The following is a 20,604-nucleotide window of genomic DNA, read 5'->3' on the forward strand; positions in this document are numbered from 1 at the left end:
CCTTTCCATCTATGATACTTTTGAACTCACATCCCGAGCCACGACTATGTCTGTAGCGATGAGACGATTAACATGGCTTCGAGTCTCAGACCTTGATGTGAACCACCAGGACCGCCTTGCCAATGCTCCCTGCCTGGGTGACGAGCTGTTTGGAGAGTCTATGGATACCACCACTCAAAAGCTCTCTGCCCATGAGACGAGGTGGGATACCTTGTTGAAAAATAAGAAGAAGCCTCCTCCTCCTCGTCCTTTTAGACAGCAACCTTCATATCAGAGGCGGTTTTCTGCTCGGCCGGTTCAGCCTCATCCTCCTCAACCTCGGAGGCAACGGCAACAGCATCAACAGGCTCGTCAGCAACAGCAGCTTGCCATCAAGCCTGTCACTCAGACTAAGCCGACTCAGCCCTTTTGACTCCCTTCTCCAGGGCATTGCCAGTCTTCCTCCCTCTTGTCCTCTTCCACAGCCCATAGGAGGTCGATTAAATATTTTTCACTCTCGATGGGAAGTAATCACCACCGACCAGTGGGTGCTCTCGATCATAGCCCACGGCTACTCCCTCAATTTTCAGACTCCTCCGCTGTTAGGCCTGCCAAAAGAGTCTGCTTCCAACAAGTCTCAGTCCCTCCTTCTCGCTCAAGAGGTTCAATCCCTCCTTCTTCTCAATGCCATCGACGAAGTTCCTCAAGATCAGAGAGGTCAGGGATTTTACTCCAGGTACTTTTTAGTTCCCAAAAAGACCGGAGACCTCAGACCCATCTTAGATCTCAGAGATCTCAACAAATGTTTGGTCAAAGAGAAGTTCAAAATGCTCTCTCTTGCCACCCTCTACCCTCTTCTCACTCAGGGCGACTGGCTATGCTCCCTCGATCTCAAAGAGGCTTACACACATATTCCTATCCATCTGACGTCCAGGCAATATCTCCGCTTTCTCATCAATCAACATCATTATCAGTACAAGGTGCTACCCTTCGGTCTGGCCTCCTCTCCCAGGGTGTTCACCAAGTGTCTGATTGTGGTAGCGGCCTATCTCCGCTCTCACAATTTTCAAGTATTCCCTTATCTGGCCGATTGGCGATCAAGGCTCATTCACCTCAGGCGGTTCTGCTTGCCACCAATCACACCATTCACTTCCTTCGACTGTTGGGGTTCGAAATCAATCTACCCAAGTCGCATCTCATTCCGACCCAGCGGCTTCAATTTATTGGAGCCATTCTGGACACTGTTCTGATGAGGGCGTTTCTTCCATCCAACCGCCGTCAGACCATCCTTCATCTCTGTCAGCAGGTGTTTCAACAGATTACAATCTCTGCAAATCACATGATGGTGCTCTTGGGGCACATGGCTTCCACAGTACATGTCACCCCCTTCGCACGTCTCCACCTGCGTACTCCTCAATGGACCCTAGCGACTCAGTGGTCACAAGCGACAGATCCTTGCTCCCAACACATATCTGTGACCTCGTCTCTTCGACAGTCGCTTCTTTGGTGTTTGACATCTTCAAATCTATCCAGAGGTCTACTGTTCCATCTACCTCCTCATCAACTAATCATCACCACAGATTCCTCCCCCTATGCCTGGGGAGCTCACTTGAACGAGTTCCAAACTCAGGGGTTTTGGACTGCCCAGGAAAAGAAACACCACATCAATTTCCTGGAACTACGAGCAATGTTTTATGCCCTCAAGGCATTTCAACATCTTCTCTTTCCTTAAGTACTACTCATTTGCACAGACAATCAAGTTGCAATGTACTACATCAACAAACAGGGAGGGACGGGCTCTCGCCTGTTGTGTCAGGAAGCCCAACGGATTTGGTCTTGGGCGACAGCTCGTCATTTATTCCTGAAGGCTGTCTACATTCAAGGGGAGCAGAATTCCTTGGCAAACAATCTCAGCAGAATTCTCCAACCTCACAAATGGACTCTCGACCCCTTGACTCTCCAGTCCATTTTCGATCAATGGGGCACTCCTCAGGTGGACCTCTTTGCAGCTCCTCACAATCATCAGCTGCCCCTGTTTTGCTCCAGACTCTACTCTCCTCACCGTCTGGCTCCCGATGCATTTCTCCTGGATTGGACCAATCTCTTCTTATATGCATTTCCTCCTCTACCGCTCATGCTGCGCACATTGTTCAAGCTCCGGAGGGAATGAGCCACCATGATTCTCATCGCTCCACGGTGGCCCAGGCAACATTGGTATTCCCTTCTACTTCAACTCAGTTCCAAGGAACCTAAAATTCTTCCACTGTTTCCTTCTCTGCTTTCTCAGCATCAGCAGACCCTACTGCTTGGTATCTCTCGGGCTGACTTCGGCTCACTCACTCCTTTCTCAGCCTGTCCGCTCTATCATTGATGCTTCCAGGAAACCGGCCACGCTCCAGTGTTATCAACAGAAGTGGTCTCGGTTTTCTTCCTGGTGCCTCTTACATCACCATAATCCCATGTCTCTAGCAGTGGGACTGGTGTTGGACTATCTCCTTTCCTTGTCCGACTCTGGTCTCAAATCTACTTCTATCAGAGTTCACCTTAGTGCCATTGCTGCTTTTCATGAGCCAATTCATGGAAAACCCCTCTCGGCTCATCCTTTAGTTTCTAGGTTCATGAGGAGACTTTTTAATGTGAAACCACCTCTCAAGCCCCCTCCTGTAGTCTGGGATCTCAATGTGGTTCTGTCTGCTTTAATGAAGCCTCCTTTCGAACCTTTGGCCACAGCGCATTTCAAATTTCTTACTTGGAAAGTGGTCTTTCTTATAGCTCTCACTTCTGCCAGGAGGGTCAGTGAGCTTCATGCACTAGTGGCCGATCCACCTTTCACTGTTTTTCACCATGATAAGGTGGTCCTCCGTACACATCCAAAGTTTCTCCCTAAGGTTGTGTCTGACTTTCATCTTAATCAGTCCATAGTCCTACCTGTTTTTTTCCAAAGCCTCATTCTCATCCAGGTGAACAGGCTTTGCATACCTTGGACTGTAAACGTGCTCTGGCTTACTATCTTGACTGCACTAAGCCTCACAGATCATCTCCTCAACTGTTTTTGTCCTTTGATCCTAACAAGTTGGGTCATCCTGTATCTAAACGCACTCTATCCAATTGGCTTGCGGCTTGCGTTTCCTTCTGTTATGCTCAGTTGGGCCGGACACTGGAAGGTTCTGTCACGGGCCACAAAGATAGAGCTATGGCAGCGTCTGTAGCTTTCCTCCGCTCCACTTCCATTGAGGAAATCTGCAAGGCTGCTACTTGGTCCTCAGTTCATACTTTTACATCTCACTATTGTCTGGATGCATTCTCCAGACGGGATGGACACTTCGGCCAATCTGTTTTACAAAATTTATTTTCCTAATGGCCAACCTTCCCTCCATCCCTCTTTTTGTTAGCTTGGAGGTCACCCATCAGTCAAGAATATGCTGCCTGCTTGTCCTGGGATAAAGCACAGTTACTTACCATAACAGGTGTTATCCAGGGACAGCAGGCAGATATTCTTGCGTCCCTCCCACCTCCCCGGGTTGGCTTCTTAGCTGGCTTATCCTAACTGGGGACCGCGTGCCTTCGTCGGGCGGGAAGGCACTCGCGCACGCGCGGTGCGGCCTAACTAGAACTTTCTAAGTTCTTAGAGTGCAATCACTCTAAAATTGTCCATACCGGGGCTCCGTCGGTGCTGTCACCCATCAGTCAAGAATATCTGCCTGCTGTCCCTGGATAACACCTGTTACGGTAAGTAACTGTGCTATATCAAGAACACATGCTGCTTCTGATATAATTATGCTTGGTGTGACTAAGGGCGACAGACCTTAGAGTGGATCTTCACGATAGATTGGCAGATGATCCCTGTTAGGGGACTGCCTCTTGGGGGCAAACGTAATCGACTAGAGGGTGGGCAGCTAACTCATTTCTTTTCAGTACCATAGGGAAAGTGTCACCTCTGCAGATTAATCAGGGGTTTTACTTAAAAGATTTTTCTCTTCCCTACAAACACCAAGGACTCGGGCCAGTCCTTGGCTTCAGATTTCTCATTGCTTATCTACCAAGAGAAGGATTCAGAACGATATCTCTTCCTCTGATTTTTCCCCTCCTCAAACAGTAAGATTGGTTAGCCGCCCTGGATCTCAAAGATGCCTACACTCACGTTCGTTCCATCCATCCCATTGTTTTTTTTCTACACTTCAGATTTCTCAGCAAGTATTTTTCACTACAAGGTTCTGGCCTTTTGGCCTATTGTCAGCAAACCAGGTATTTACCAAGTGCCTAGCGCTGGTAGCAGCACATTTGGAAAAAAAACAAACCCCAACGACATTATGTTGTGTTTCCGTACCTTCATGATTAGCTACTTAGTGGCCCATTTCAAGGTCAATCTATTTCTCACCTTTTACACTACAGTGTACACACCATAAACACTGGTTTTCATAATCAATTTCAAGGAATCCAGGTTCACTCCAGTTTGTTCCCTCACATTCATTGGAGCACTTTCAGATACCATCTCTGCATGAACCTCTCTTCCTTGGGACAGACATCAGGCAATCCTCACACTGGTAAACCAAGAAACACAATCAACTTCCGTACCAGCTCAAATGATCTTATGCTTACTGGGCCACATGGCAGCTTCACTCTCCCTGGTACAGCATGCGCCACAGGCATCCATTACAGTAGCACCTCAAGCTTCACTGGAGTCAATGTCTCCACTCGCTATCACACCTGATTCCTCTACCTTTCAACATTAAAAAATTCCTTGTTGTGGTAGATCCATTCTCCCTGCCTACACAGAAGATGTCCCAGTTTCCACCGTCTTTCCTAACCTCCCCACTGATGCTTCCAATCAAATTTGGGAGGTGCATCTAGACAACCTCAAAACGCAGGGCCACTGGTCACCCAGCGAAGAATTTCATAGTTTATTTAAAATCTGATTACATGCCTGTCAAAATTCTAGACAAAAGTACAATATTGATAATAATATGGAGTACAGTAGTTTAAAACACAGATATCTTCAAATTAAAGACAAACCATACAGATTATACATGGAAAGGAGGAAGGAACTACAATAAAGTTAAGAAAAGAAAAATATAAGGAACAAACAAAAGGAAGGGGAAGACACATTTTGTGCTGCTAAGATTCTATTAAAAAAAAAGAAAAAAGACAGGACAAGGCGAGTAGGAGAGACATAAAGGATACTTGGCGTCACTAGATATCTTTAAGCAGAAAGAGTATCTAGAGTTCATTTTAAAGCGCCTTTGAATTTCTCTAAATTTAGTTTCGGATCTAATGTGTAAAGGTAGAGAATTCCAGATTGTGGGGGCTGTTACAGAAAATATTGTTGTACGGCGAGTGCTGATTATTTTCAATGAGGGTACAAAAATAAGATGTTGATTTGAGGATCTAAGTGTCCTAGATGGTTCATGAGGAGTAATCAATTTATCGAGAAATGCTGGTTCATTCGTTTTCTGTGTTTTTAAATATTATCAGGGTGAGTTTATATGTTCTGTGGGGAATAGGAAGCCAATGTGCCTTTATCAACAACGGAGTAACGTGATCATATTTTTTAGATCCTGTAATAACCTTAATAGCTACATTCTGAATGATTTGAAGACGTCGGATTTCTTTCTGTAATATACCCTTATATAAAGAATTACAGTAATCAGTTTTGACCATTACAAGTGAGTGAATTAATATATTTAATGACTGAGGTTCTAGGAAACTAGATAGTGCTCTGATCATTCTTAATGTATGGAAACTGTTTCTAACTACAGTACCTATTTGAGCACTGAAAGTGAGCTTAGAGTCAATAATTATACATAAGATTTTAACTGAATTAACCTGGTTAATAGCAATGTTATCAATGCAGATGGGAGAGTTTAATTGTAAACCATCCTTCCAAGGGAAGAGGAGAAAGTTTGTTTTAGAGATACTAAGGGAAAACATATTTTCCCTTAGCTAATCGTTTATTTTAGTTAACTACTTATTTATTTCATCTATTTCGGAGTCATTTGCAGTATCGATAGGATAAATGATTTGAACATCATCAGCATAAGCAAAAACTGTGAGGCCAATGGATTGGCATAGAGTCAGTAAAGGAGCGAGATAAATATTAAACAGTAGTTGTGATAGAATCGATCCTTGAGGAATTCCAAAAGAATTAGAGAATGTCTTAGAGCTGGAGTTGTTGAAGAGTATGGTAGATCGTTGTGTGAAATACGATTTAAATCAATCAAGTTCTTGGACGGTGATTTCAACTGAAGCTAATCTTAGTAAAAGTAATTGATGGTCAACTGTATCAAATGCTACTGTGAGATCTAACAAAATTAGGAGTACAGATTTATGGTGGTCAAGAATGTATTGTATTGAAGTTGTTAAACCTATCAAGGAATGTTCAGTCGAATGGTTTCTACGAAATCCAGTTTGATTTGGATGTAAGATTTGAGACCTGATTGAAGACTATCTTTTCAGTTAATTTTGCTAAAAATGGCAAATTGGCAATAGGTCTATAATTTGAGCACTCCGGTTTTCCTTTAGCATTTTTAAGAATTGGGCGTATGATCGAGTGTTTCCAAACTTTTGGTAAGTGAGATGTAGTATTTTGACCACCAAGCAGTTTTTCTGCACTCAAACCTTCCATCGTTAGCTTTTTCGTGGGGAAACCGTCTCATTCAGTCAGGCAATCCAGTATCCATATTTTATAAACAAGGGAATTCCAAATCCCTTATTCTCTGCAGAGCAGCTTGCTGTCTGTACAACTATGCTCTCTCTCATGTGGACCTTCATGCATTCTATATTCCACGGGAACATAATATCCTGGCAGACTCCTTCTGCAGGATACTTGATCTGCACGAGTGGACCCCTGCAGGCCTCGGTGACATCTTCCAACAATGACGAGCTGCTCAAATGGATCTATTCGCTTCTCCACTCGACATAAAATGCCACCTGTTTTGCTCTCTATGCCCAGGGCTACATGCATTGCGCCTATGAATATGGAGGCATAACAGTGATTAGTTTCCAAAAAAATGAAATGTGAAGTTAAGCATATAATATTTTAAAGGGGTGTTGTAAAGTTCTCAGCCCAACCAAGAAGGGAATGACATGGAGCCATGAAACTTACAAGCTATTCCCCATATTCACACCAAAGTTCAACATACTTGGCACATAGTGTCAGAAGTTTCTGTAACCCTTCCAAAAAATACTTTGATGTCTAGTCACTGAAATATTGCTCTACAATCAAGATCTTAGTGATGTAACTGTATTTCATTAACAGTAACTAGTCGTTCCAAAGTGTTGGCACTAGTTTGCTGAAAATGCTGCAAAATCAACTTGGAAGTGTCCACTCAACATCATTTCTCATCAGTATTCAAACACTTGGGCACCTACTTGGCTGACAGCTTCTGCATACCCAGCTGTTCCTGAATTATACATCTAACACATTCCCTGGATATCTGTAGTGTCTCTGCAATTGTTTTAGCCAATATTCGCTAATCTGTGAAAATCAGGTCATGGACATGGTCAACAATTTCAGATGATGATACTGAGGCCTCCCAAACCTTGCTGCATTTCAGCCTCGAAATCTCCATGCTGAAAGTTTGCACAGACAGCCTCTCTGTCTCTAGCAGATCCGAAATAATAGCTTTGCTAAGCCTGTTTGCTCCTCTTTCGTCACTTCAATACCCAAGCTTTAAAGCAAAAGGATCGTCTTCAAAAGAAGCCTGTTCTGGAATTTCTCAAAGCTCATTCCACTCAGGGTCAGGAAGCTTCTTGGGCTGAGTCTTCTCTTGTACCTCTGCCGGTGGATATCTGTAAGGCTGCGGTTTGTACATTTCATAAATAATGCACTCTATTTTTTTAATTTACGTGTTTTGTTTTCAAGTATTTCTTTACAATCCTTCAATATAGTCTCCCTGCTTTGCAATGACCAAGTCCCAACGTCCGGGAAGCTTCTTTATTTCATCTAAGACACCATTTTTGTTCAGTTGCCGAATGGCTCGGGTAACGATGGAAGAAAGCTCTTCCAGAGATGCAAAACGATGTCCACACATAGGTTGTTCCAACTTTGGAAAAAGGTCGAAGTCTGATGGACTCATGTCTGGACTGTAGGGAGCATGAGGTAACACCTCTCAGCTGTATTCGCGTAGTTTTCCCAATGATGATGTTCCCTATGTGCGAGCGAGTGTTGTCGTGAAGAATGAGTGGCCCAGCCAAGAGCAACTGAGGTCGGGTTTTGTGCATTTTTCTGCGCAATTTTTGCAAGCAATCATAATACACTGCCGTGACACTTCTTCCACATGGAACTTTGTCTACGATGATGATGCCTTCATGATCATAAGCAAAAATTATCATTTGTTTGACTTTTGATTGAGCTCGTCAAAATTTTTTTGGTCGTGGGGAAGATGGAGCTCTCCACTGGTTGGACTGTGATTTCAGCTCCGGCTCAAAGTCCCAGATCCACGTTTCACGAATAGCAACAATGTGATTCAAGAATGCCTGACCTTCAACGTCTAATCTTTGTTTCAACATGGTTGCATTGTCCAGGCATCTCTGCTGCTGTTCAGCAGTCAAGAAGTGGGGGACCCATCACGCAGAAATTTTTATCTTTTTTAAATCATTTGTCAGAATTCGGTATACTGATGTCGGTGGAATCCCTGTGGTTTCATAAAGTTCCTCGCATGTCGCACAACGATCTTGTTCAAGAGCATCAGCCATGAGTTTCACACATCATTCATCGGTTGTTGATTTTGGTCTTCCTGGTCTTGCATCATCATCATCTATGCTCACACGACAACTCTGAAAACGAGTTGCCCACCAAGAAACTGTACTACGGTCCACTGTTACTACAAACTTCACATAACACACTGTGAATTTCTGTCGGGTTTTTGCCACGTAGAGATTCAATCTTAATGTACGACCTCTGATCGTCAACAGACACAGTACCTGAGACACCTGCAGCCTCCATTTCCCACATTTGTCACAGCCACACTATATACACTATAGAGCTCCTAAGAACACATCCTGCTGCTTCAAGCACTGAAGTGAAAGTGAAACAAGGTTTACTGCAGTTGCATCATTCACTCCCCAATGTTGCCAACCTGTGCTTTATTTATGAAATGACCCTTGTTGGTATTGTGGAGGTGATTTCCCAGTCTTGAAGATCCTTTTGCTTGAAAAACTTGGGTATTGAAGCCACCAAGTGGAAACAAGATTGCAGAAGCACAGACAGCCTCTCCGTCTCCGGCAGATCCATACTGATAGCTTTGCTAAGCCTGTTTGCTCCTCTTTCGTCACTTCAATACCCAAGCTTTCAAGCAAAAGGATCTTCTTCAAAAGAAGCCTGTTCCAGAATTTATCAAAGCTCATTCCACTCGGGGTCAGGAAGCTTCTTGGGCTGAGTCTTCTCTTGTACCGCCGATGGATATCTGTAGGCTGCGGTTTGGTCTTCTCTTCATTTCTTTGAGCGACACTACTATGTAGACTTTCAGGCGCATCAGGATGTGGTGTTCGGTGAGCGTGTTTTTGTGGCAGCCCTTCAGGGCTGCCATGAATGGGTACTGCTTTGGTGCCGCTCTGGAGGGACGATAAGGAAGGAGAAATTAGGTTCTTACTGGTTAATTTTCTTTCTTTAGTCCCTCCAGACCAGTAGAGACCCTAGTTTATTTGGAGTTTTTGCACAAACAGTACTTTTTTTTTTTCTGTGGTGTCTTTTTGTCTGGTTTGTTAAGGGAGATTAAAAGAACAGCGGCATTTGGTTCGTCTGACATAGCTGGCAAGCTGTGGGGACATTTTTGAAGATTTTTATTCTAATCAATATCCAACAGTATTTCTCTGTTAGTTGCTCTTCTCCTTCTGGGAGTAATGTTACTGTTTATAGTTCACAGTTATTAGTTTCTTAGTTCTGCTTGACTGTTCATCAGACTGATTGTACTTGGGACACTACAGCCCACTTATACTACAGCCAAAAGTTTGTCTCTCAGTCTCCACCTGTTCTGTGCCGGTCTGGATGGACTAAAAGAGAGAAAAATTAGCAGGTAAGAACCTAATTTCTCTCCATCCCTTTGCATTTTGCTAAGTTCATGGTAGTTAACACTGACCCTCTTAGAGGTATGATCCTTAGGAGTCCCAGATGTGAGAATATTATGCCTTCTTGTCCTTGGAGAAAGCAAAGTTACCTGTAGTAGGTGTTCTCCAAGAATAGCAGGCATATATTCTGACAACATTCCCACCTCCCTTAGTTGGCTTCTTTGCTATCTTACTGAACTGCAGGTCCCGTGAACCGACATCAGTCAGGAAGGCACCAGCACACACGCGATATAGGCAATTCTAAAGATTTAAAGTAACAGGGCACTTTTGACTGTCCATACTGGGTTCCGTGGATGACATTGCCCAGATGTGGCAATATGTGCTTGCTGTCTTCGGAGAACACCTTCTTATAGGTGGGTAACATTGCTATATTTTGGGTGCGGCCTAGTCCTACCAAAAACACACCCAGACCATACCACTTGGACATTCTTCAGTTTTAGACATCCATACTCTGGCTTTGTAAAATTTGGAACTTAGATATCTCTGCATGATAGACATCTAAGTGCTGGTTTATGGACATCCAGGACACAAATAGTGCTACTAAAATAAACACCATAATGTGCTAATGACTAAGGTCATTATCAGGCTGTGAACCTGTTTGGCCTATGCCAGCACCTTAATATTTTAATATATAAGTATAATGATGACTAATAGCACACTTTTAGATGTTGGAGGCTTTTACTTCTAGGTCTAATAGATGCTGGCATTGTAATAAGGATGCAGGGACTTTAGATCATTTAATTTATTTCTGTCATTGTATTAATGCCTTTTGGAAATCAATTTGGCCCCAAATTAATTTGCTATTAGAAAACTTTGTTGCCTTGTCATATGACACAATTTTATTTGGCACTTCAATGAGATTTAAAAGTCAAATTTCAATATCTAACAATAAATTATTATTAATATTAACAGGAGTTGCCATTCAACACATCACTAGAAATTGGAAAGACTATACAAGACTTAACTATACCTTTTGGTGGAATTCAGTATGTTATACATATAAAATGGAAAGAGTTCTTGCTTTACAGAATGGGAATTATGATAAGTTTAAAAAGATATGGGGGCCATTGATTGAATATTCAAATGATTAGACAACTTTAAATGTTTGAAATTTTATAATAAGAAGGGATATAATATATATATGAATCTGCTCCTGCTGTGGGTAAGAGAGAGAGAAAAGAGAAAAAGAGAAAAGGAAAAAAGAAGAGAAAAGAAGTGAATTACTTGACGTTTCTGGCTCCCTCACAAGGCAGCTGCGCGCCGTTGGCTCCTCCCCTTTTATGGGGGGAGTTAGTCTGGTGACGTCGGGGGGTAGGCGGAGCTAACTCTCGCCTCTTCCCTTCTCCGTGTATCGTCTGCCTCTCTCCCGGTCTGCTCTGCTACTCAGTTCCTCTCTCCGCTCCACTCGCCGCCCTCTCTTTCCTCTCTCCGCTTCACTGCCTCCACTCTCTCCTCCGCTGCCTGCTTCCTCCTCTCTCGCCCTGCTAGCCCTCTCTCCGGTTCGTTCTCCTCCCTGCACCGGCCTCGCTGTCTCCTCCGCTCTGCCCTCTGCTAGCGCTCTCCTCTAGCCGCACGTAGCCACGTGCTTACCAGGCTCAGCTCGCCCTGCAACTCCTTGGCTGGCCCACAGCAGGAGCACATCAGCACTTCACGAGAACGATGGAGGACCAAGGATCCCAGAGGTACTTTCCGGTATACTGCACAGAGTGCAATATGTACGACTACCTCCCTTTGGGAAGGCGGGAGTACATATGCAGTCGGTGTCAGGAACTGGAAAACCTGAGGATGGAGGTTGGCAGTTTGAGGGCCAGGGTCCAGGAACTGGAGGGACTTGAGGGACTGCGCACCACAGAGGAGACGAGCTGGTCAACCAAGGACACAGACGGAGCAGGCCCCATTGTGGACCAGGTGAGGGACCTCGAGAGATTCATCGATGAGGCCTATAGGAAGGTGGAGGACCAGGACCAGCAGCTGCACAGACGGATGTCGGCAGACGAGACCCAGGATCCACAAGGCAAAACCAGGGAAGGACCTAGAGGAGGAACCACGCAAGAGGAGGAGACCGCGGCTCACCGGGACCCCGAGGGAGAGACGCCGCACTACACCAAGGACACGGACCTGAGACAGAGGAGGTTGCTGAGGAAAGGGAAGTCTGCTATTGTGGTGGGAGACTCGATCTTGAGAGAGGTAGATAGTCACGTAGCTGGAGGAAGGGAGGACCGGCTAGTGACTTGTCTCCCAGGGGCCAAGACACGAGACATCACTGATAGGATCGAGCGGATCCTGGACGGAGCAGAGACAGAGGAGACTGCGGTGATAATCCACGTCGGAACGAACGATGTGAGCCGGAGGAACTTCAGCATGGCCATACTGACTGACCAGTTCAGGGTCCTGGGACGAAAGCTGAAGCAGAGTACCCGGAGGATTGCATTCTCAGAGATCCTGCCTGTACCGAGAGCAGATGCAAAGAGACAAGCAGACCTCCAGGCTGTGAATGCATGGTTGAGGAGATGGTGCCAGGAGGAGGGCTTCCACTTTGTGAGGAACTGGACGTCCTTCTGGGGAAAGAGTAAACTCTACCGGCGGGACGGCCTGCACCTGAGCACAGCGGGAACTAGACTACTGGCAGCCAATGTGAGAAAGGAGATCGAGAGGGCTTTAAACTGAGGAGAGGGGGAAAGCCGACAGCTGATCTGATGTTGATGCTTCGGACAACGGTATCCAGAACAGATGCTGAACGGAATGACTGCAAGAAGGAAGTAGAGAGACCGGTGGATCTTATGATCAGACAGCGAGGGAAACATCAGGTAAAGGGAGCTTGCTGGGAGGAGACTAAGGGGCATGGAGACACAAGGGGACTGGGTGGCACGAGGGCGAAAGCTGAGGGCAATATAGGGGTGCCACAAGGTGAAGGGGATCAAACTGAGGCTCAAGGGATGATAGCCCAAGAGGGGGCAGGTAGGGCTAGAAAACCCAGAGGAAAAGCGGGGAAGTGGGGTGGCGGGAAAGTGGGGAAGCCGAAAGCTACGAGGGTAAAGGCTGATGGCAAAGCAGAAGCACAGGAAACAGGAGAACTGCCCATAATTCAAGGGGAGGCGGCCCAGGTAAATGCGGAGATGGAGGAAAAACGACGGGACCTGCGGTGCTTATACGCAAATGCAAGAAACTTCATGGCCAAGATGGGTGAACTAGAGGTCATGGCCAAGAGGGAGGACCTGGATATAATTGGAATTACAGAAACATGGTGGACAGAGGAGAATCAATGGGATGTGGCGCTGCCGGGGTACAAGCTCTACAGGAGGGACAGGACCCACAAAAAGGGGGGGAGGCATAGCAATATATGTAAAGGACTCTATCTACTCGGTCGGGATGGATATGGCAACGAAGGCAGAGGGGCTGGAATCACTATGGATCAAATTGCCAGGAAACAAGGGTGCAGGCATAAAACTGGGGCTGTACTATCGCCCACCTGGTATGCCAGAAGGAGTCGGACACGACTTGGAAACTGAACTGAGACAGGAATGCGGGACTGGAAGTGTAACAGTGATGGGGGACTTCAACTACCCGGGGATAGACTGGAGTACGGGTCACTCCAACTGCACTAGGGAAACAAGATTTGTAGAAGCTGTGAGGGACTGCTTCATGGAGCAACTAGTCAGGGAACCGACACGAGGGGGTGCTACTCTTGACCTCATCCTAAACGGATTAGGGGGGCCTGCAAGAGAGGTAGAAGTGGGAGGACCACTAGGTAACAGTGACCACAACACGATCAGATTCACATTAGAAAGGGGGACACCCATAGTAAGAAGGACCGCAACAACTGCACTCAACTTCAGTAAAGGGAACTATGTATGCTATGAGGAAAATGGTGGGGAGGAAGCTCAGAAACATCTTTAGGATGGAGACTGTAGGAAGCGCCTGGACCCTATTCAGGGACACCCTGCAGGAAGCACAAAGAATGTACGTCCCCAGTTTCAGGAAAGGCTGCAAGAACAAGCGGTCAAAGGACCCGGTTTGGATGTCAACAGAAGTAAAGAGGGCAATAAATGACAAAAAAGTATCCTTCCGGAGATGGAAAAAGGACCCAACGGAGGAAAATCACCAGACGCACAGGAAATGCCAAAAGGAATGCCACCGAGAGGTTAGAAAAGCAAAAGGGAAATACGAAGAGGGGCTGGCCAGGGAGGCGAAAAACTTCAAGGCATTCTTCAGTTACGTTAAGGGGAAGCGACCAGTGAGAGAGGAGGTGGGGCCGTTGGACGATGGGGATAGGAAGGGAGCGATTAAGGAGGATAAAGAGGTAGCTGAGAGGTTGAACACGTTCTTCTCGTCGGTTTTCACGAGAGAAGACACATCTAATATACCGGACTCAGAGGAGCTCATGAGTGGGGAACAGGCTGAAAAATTGGAGCACATAGAGGTAAGTAAGGAGGATGTCCTCAAACAGATAGACAGGTTAAAATGCGGCAAATCACCGGGCCCAGACGGGATCCACCCAAGGGTTCTGAAGGAACTAAGACAAGAAATAGCGGGCACAATCCAACATGTTTGCAACCTATCCTTGAAAACTGGAGATTGGAAAACTGGGACTGGAAATTGGCAAATGTCACACCCATCTTCAAAAAGGGATCGAGGGGTCACCCCGGGAACTACAGGCCGGTGAGCCTGACTTCATTAATAGGGAAAATGGTGGAAGCTATGATCAAGGACGGCATTTGCGAGCACATCGAGAGAAATGGCCTACTGAGAACAAGCCAGCACGGATTCTGTAAGGGAAGGTCATGCCTAACAAACCTTCTGTACTTCTTTGAGGGAATAAGCAGTCGGGAGGACAATGGGGAACCCATAGACATCATTTACCTCAATTTTCAAAAGGCTTTCGACAAGGTGCCACATGAAAGGCTGCTTAGGAAGCTGTGGAACCACGGGGTGGGAGGGGATGTGCACAGATGGATCAAGCACTGGTTGTCGGGTAGACTGCAGAGGGTCGGAGTAAAGGGCCAATATTCTGACTGGCGGGGAGTCACGAGCGGTGTGCCACAGGGATCGGTGCTGGGGCCGTTACTCTTCAACATATTCATCAATGACCTAGAAAAGGAGGCAAAGTGCGAGGTTATAAAATTTGCAGACGATACCAAACTGTGCGGTAGAGTTAGGTCCAGGGAGGAGTGTGAGGACCTGCAAAGGGACCTGGACAAGCTGGAAGACTGGGCAAACAAATGGCAAATGCGCTTTAACGTGGAAAAATGTAAGGTCATGCATATAGGGAAAAAGAATCCGTTGTTCAACTACAAATTGGGGGGGGCATTGTTGGGAGACAACGGTCTTGAGAGGGACTTGGGTGTGCTGGTGGATGCATCACTGAAGCCATCTGCACAGTGCGCAGCAGCCTCAAAAAAAGCCAACAGGATGCTGGGCATCATAAAGAGGGGCATAACAACCAGGACGCGGGAAGTCATCATGCCATTGTATCGAGCGATGGTGCGTCCACATCTGGAATACTGCGTTCAATATTGGTCGCCGTACCTCAAGAAGGACATGGCGGTACTTGAGAGAGTCCAAAGGAGAGCAACCAAACTGGTAAGAGGGCTGGAACACTGCCCATACGCCGAGAGGTTGGATAGGCTGGGGCTCTTCTCTCTGGAAAAAAGGAGGCTCAGGGGAGATATGATAGAGACCTTCAAGATCATGAGGGACATGGAGAGGGTGGATAGGGACAGATTCTTCAGACTGAAGAGGACAACAGGTACGAGGGGGCATTCGGAGAAACTGAAGGGAGATAGGTTCAAAACAAATGCAAGGAAGTTTTTTTTCACCCAAAGGGTCGTGGACACTTGGAATGCGCTACCGGAGGAAGTGATCAGGCAGAGTACGGTACAAGGATTCAAACAGAGATTGGACAGATTCCTGAGGGATAAAGGGATCGTGGGATACTGAGAGAGGTGCTGGGATGTATCACAGGTATAGAAAGCTAACCAGGTAATAAGTATAGAAACCCAACCAGGTCGTGCATGTGCAAGACTGGAGGGTTAGGACTTCGATGGGAAGCTATGACTTAAATGGGAAACCAGGGTGGCAAGGGGACCCCCTCTGGGGATTCAAACAGGTCTTGACCTGTTTGGGCCGCCGCGGGAGCGGACTGCTGGGCAGGATAGACCTGTGGTCTGACCCGGCGGAGGCACTGCTTATGTTCTTATGTTCTTATGAATGAATTTTATTGATATAGGGAGGGCTGGGAGGATGGGATGGGGGTAATTTAAAGTATTTGAGATTTATGGTTAAGAATGTACAAGTGATTTTGTATATTATAAGATATCATATTATATATTTGTTAATTGATGTGAAAATGAATAAAGAATTAAAAAAAAAAAAAAAAGATGTTGGACACATAACAGGTTATTGTACATATTTGTTTTTTTTAACAAATATTAGTACATCAGCTCCTGTACACTGTTGGAGAGTTTGTGTTCATTCTTCTGTGTGAGGTGAGATGCCCAGAATACCACATGTCCAGTTTGTTCTCCATGTCATTCTTTAGTAAGTGGGTCACAGCAAGGTCATGAGAGTAAGCTGAAAATCCTGGTTGACAAACAAGCATTCTTCATGATTGAGGTTCTTGTGCTGCTTAAAAGCAAGGGATCTTCTTTTGACGCAAATCATGATTTAGCTCTCTTCTCTTTTAATTTTGATGGTAAGCTCTTTAGGACAGGGACTTTTCTACATCAAATATGTCTAATGTGGTACCATATGCACTGATAATTCTCTGCTAAGTTGAATGCTGGGTATCCAAATTTATTTGGCTAGTTGAGTTCCTTCCCTTCTTAATGTCTTTATTCTTTTCACTGCCAGATTTTGGTGAACTGAGCAAGAAGCTGGCTGAGGTGTGGAAACAGCTCCCAGAGAAAGAAAAACTGGCAAGTACCTGTAATCCCCAGTGATGCACTTGTATAGCTATTTATTTATTTTAGTTATACCGCCTATTAACTGCCAAGTGGATTTTTTACATTCAGGTACTCAGTCATTTGTCCCTATCTGTCTCGGTGGGCTCACAATCTATCTAATGTACCTGGGGCATTGGAGGATTGACTGACTTGCCCAGGGTCACAAGAAGCAATTCAGGGCTTGAACCCACAGGGTACTGAGGCTGTAGTTCTAACCACTTGGCCACTCTTTGTTCTCTTGATTCCCCTTTCCATACTCCCATTCACCTTCCCCTGCTCCTGACTGTTCTTTTCGTAGTGTGGTTTTTCACGTAGGCCAGGGGTGGACATGATTTTGGGCCCAAGGGCATAATGGTCCTTCATAATAGTTTGAGTGGCTGGCATTCTCCTTCCCCTCCCCCCCCCCCCCCCCCGCTAGAAATTCAACCAGGGAGCAGAGATAATAGGGGCAGGGACAATGCCTCCCACACATACAAGTCACCCCACTTCAGAGTGTGATATGTAGGAAAGGAGGGTAAAGGGTCTCAGAAACCCACTTGATTTGACACATACATGTGTGATGTTAAGACTAGAAGGGTTAGCATCTTAATCATTGACCCTTATCACCACCTCCTCCTTAATGTGTTGGCAAAATTTTACTGTTGCTAATTCACTCAATAAACAAAATTTCAATAAAGCAATATCACAGTAATTCATAACTTATCTTTAATATGCAGAATTACTAGCCAGCCCGACATGACCCGTTTCGCCACACAAAGGCTTTGTTAAGGGTTCTAAAGGAGCGCTGCATATAACAAAAACATGTTTCAAACTATTAAAGCACACAAACACCCCAAAACTGTGTTAAAACTTCAAGTGAATATATCCAATTAATTGTACTTATAATTTCCTATTAAATACTTAAATAAATAGTATTCCTCATATAATGCATATATTATTATAAATTCATTACTACATAATTCATTGTTATTAACTCTCTTATTTAAAATACATAACTTCATGGCTAAACATAATTAGTGATAAAATTTATCTCTTAAAATTACTAAATATCATGAAACTTACTACTTTTAATGATTAATTACATAAGCACATTTTTTCAATTATAGATCAAATAAAAATACAATTTTTATTTTAGAAGACCATTGGTTCATATACGGTTCATCTTATAACCATCTGAAACCCTCACTTCTCTAGCGTATTTTAAAGCTGCAATATAACATATCCATATTGAGTTTAACCCTGTATACTTGGCATATACTCTTTATCATCCCACACAAATTTCAATCACCTGAAAATCAGTTTCTCTAATCAACTTTATTTTTTTTTTTTTAAATCTTTATTCCTTTTTATTTCTTTCAACAAGTGTACAGTATTATTACAATTAATTTACATAACACACTTGGCATTCTTAAACAATATTATTATACATGTTTTTATTCCCCCCCCACCTCCCACCCTTTTCCATATCAATAAAATATTCCTTCCAAATTTATATATAATTATACATCCCTTTTTGATAATACAATTAATCTGACATGAAATCTGTCCCTCCCCCCATCCTTCTTCCTCAAACACTTTAAACATTTTATTATACCCAGTAATGCACAACAATAAATATCCCATCCTATTACATATATCTCCTTATTTTTCATAACAACATCTTTCCAATATTTTTCCCTCCCTATCCCTCCCATCCCATCCCATTTCTATATATTATCCCCTAAGGAAAAAGAATAAACTTTACTCGTTATAATATTCAATTAATGGCCTCCACACCTCTTGAAATCTTTTAAAATACCCCCTCTGTATCGCAAAAAATCTTTCCATCTTATACATATGACAAACTGAGTTCCACCAAAAATTACAATTCAATCTAGAACAGTCTTTCCAATCTGTTGAATTCCCACTCCCGTAAGAATCAACAATAATTTATTGTTTGCTGCAGATATTTGGCATTTGGCCCTCATACACATTCCAAAAATCACTGTGTCATAGGATAAAGCCACATGACTCTCCATCAACATATTAACTTGATCCCATATTGATATCCAAAATGCCTGAATACATGGACAATAAAATAAAAGATGGTCTAGAGTTCCAACTTCAATTTTACAATGCCAGCATCTATTAGACTTAGAGCAATCTAATTTTTGTAATCTAGTAGGGGTCCAGAATGCTCTATGCAACAAAAAGAACCATGTTTGCCTAATAGATGCTGACATCGTACCTTTAATTCTCCAAGACCAAATACGTGGCCATTGAGATGCATTAATCTGATGCTTAATCTCAATGCTCCAAATATCTCTTAATCCATTTTTAGGCTTCTTATTCAAATAATTAGATATAATTTTATACCACTTTGCGGCCTGGTGACCCAGAAAATCTGCCTGGAAACATAAGAATTCTAAGCTGTAATGATCATTTAAAGATTTCCATTCAGGGAACCCCACCTGAATAGCCTGCTTCAATTGCAACCACTTATAACTTTGTTTTTTATTCAGACCATATTTATGTTGCAATTGTGAAAATTCAAGCATCTTATCATTATCAATTACTTCCGTTAATGATCTTATACCTGCTTTAATCCAATCTTTCCAGACAACCTTAAACCCGCCTATTTGTATCTTGGAGTTTACCCAAATAGTCTGTTGTTTCGATTTTAAAATAGAATCAGTAGTTAATTTGTCTACAAACCTTAATGTTTTCCAAGTATCCATTAATACTCTATTGTCCTTACGTATTCTAGGCACCTTTATACCAAGCAAAAGATCAAGCCTAAGTGGAAAGATAAGTGATCTCTCCACCCTTAACCACTCTGGTAATTGTTCCAAAAGCTCTGGGAGGACCCAATACATACCTTGGCGCATGATATAGGCCTGATGATACCTATAAAAATTGGGAAAATTTACCCCACCCTCCTTAATTGGTCTTTGCAAAGACACTAAAGCCACTCTTGTAATTTTACCCAGCCAAATAAATTTAACCAGAATACTATTTAATTTTTTATAGAAAGACCCCTGAAAAAACACTGGTATCATTCCCAATTGATAGCAAACCACAGGCAAAATCATCATTTTAACAGTTTGTACTCTTCCCCACCAGGACAAATGTAAAGGATTCCATTGCTCACACAATTCTGTAACTTTTTGTAATTAAAATTTTTCATTTATTCTTATTGTCTCTTCAAGTGTTTTATTCAGCCAAATACCTAAGTATTTTATTCCATCCTCTTTCCATATAAAAGGGAAAGTATCAAGTATACCTTTTGTACAATGCACATTTAAAGGTAAAATCTCTTATTTAGTCCAATTTATTTTGTATCCTGAGAATTTTCCAAATGTATCTATGACCTTCAGTAGACATGGGATTGTTGTTTCCGGATTCCTCAAATGAAGCAAGATGTCATCTGCATAAGCAGATACTTTATATTCCACTCCAGCACATGGAATACCCTGTATGTCCTTTGCCTGTCGAATAGCTAATAATAAGGGTTCAAGAACTATATCAAAGAGCAAAGGAGATAATGGACAACCTTGTCTAACTCCCCTCTGCAACTTAAAAGCATCCGAAAAATTATTATTTATATATAAGCGAGCAGTTGGGGAGCTGTACAATGCTT

General features: G+C 43.7%; 1 protein-coding gene across 8 annotated transcripts in view; it reads left to right on the forward strand.

Annotated features, from left to right (window-relative positions):
- The window catches only part of HMGXB4 (HMG-box containing 4), a 125,368-nt gene that overhangs the window by 66,266 nt on the left and 38,498 nt on the right, over positions 1–20,604 (forward strand). For all 8 annotated transcript variants that reach the window (XM_033929574.1, XM_033929569.1, XM_033929571.1 and 5 more), the window contains one exon: positions 16,894–16,958. In XM_033929574.1, the coding sequence (XP_033785465.1) occupies positions 16,894–16,958 (65 nt within the window). The remainder of the gene's footprint in view (positions 1–16,893; positions 16,959–20,604) is intronic.

This window comes from Geotrypetes seraphini, chromosome 2 (assembly GCF_902459505.1).
Source record: "Geotrypetes seraphini chromosome 2, aGeoSer1.1, whole genome shotgun sequence".
Taxonomy (NCBI): Eukaryota; Metazoa; Chordata; class Amphibia; order Gymnophiona; family Dermophiidae; genus Geotrypetes; species Geotrypetes seraphini.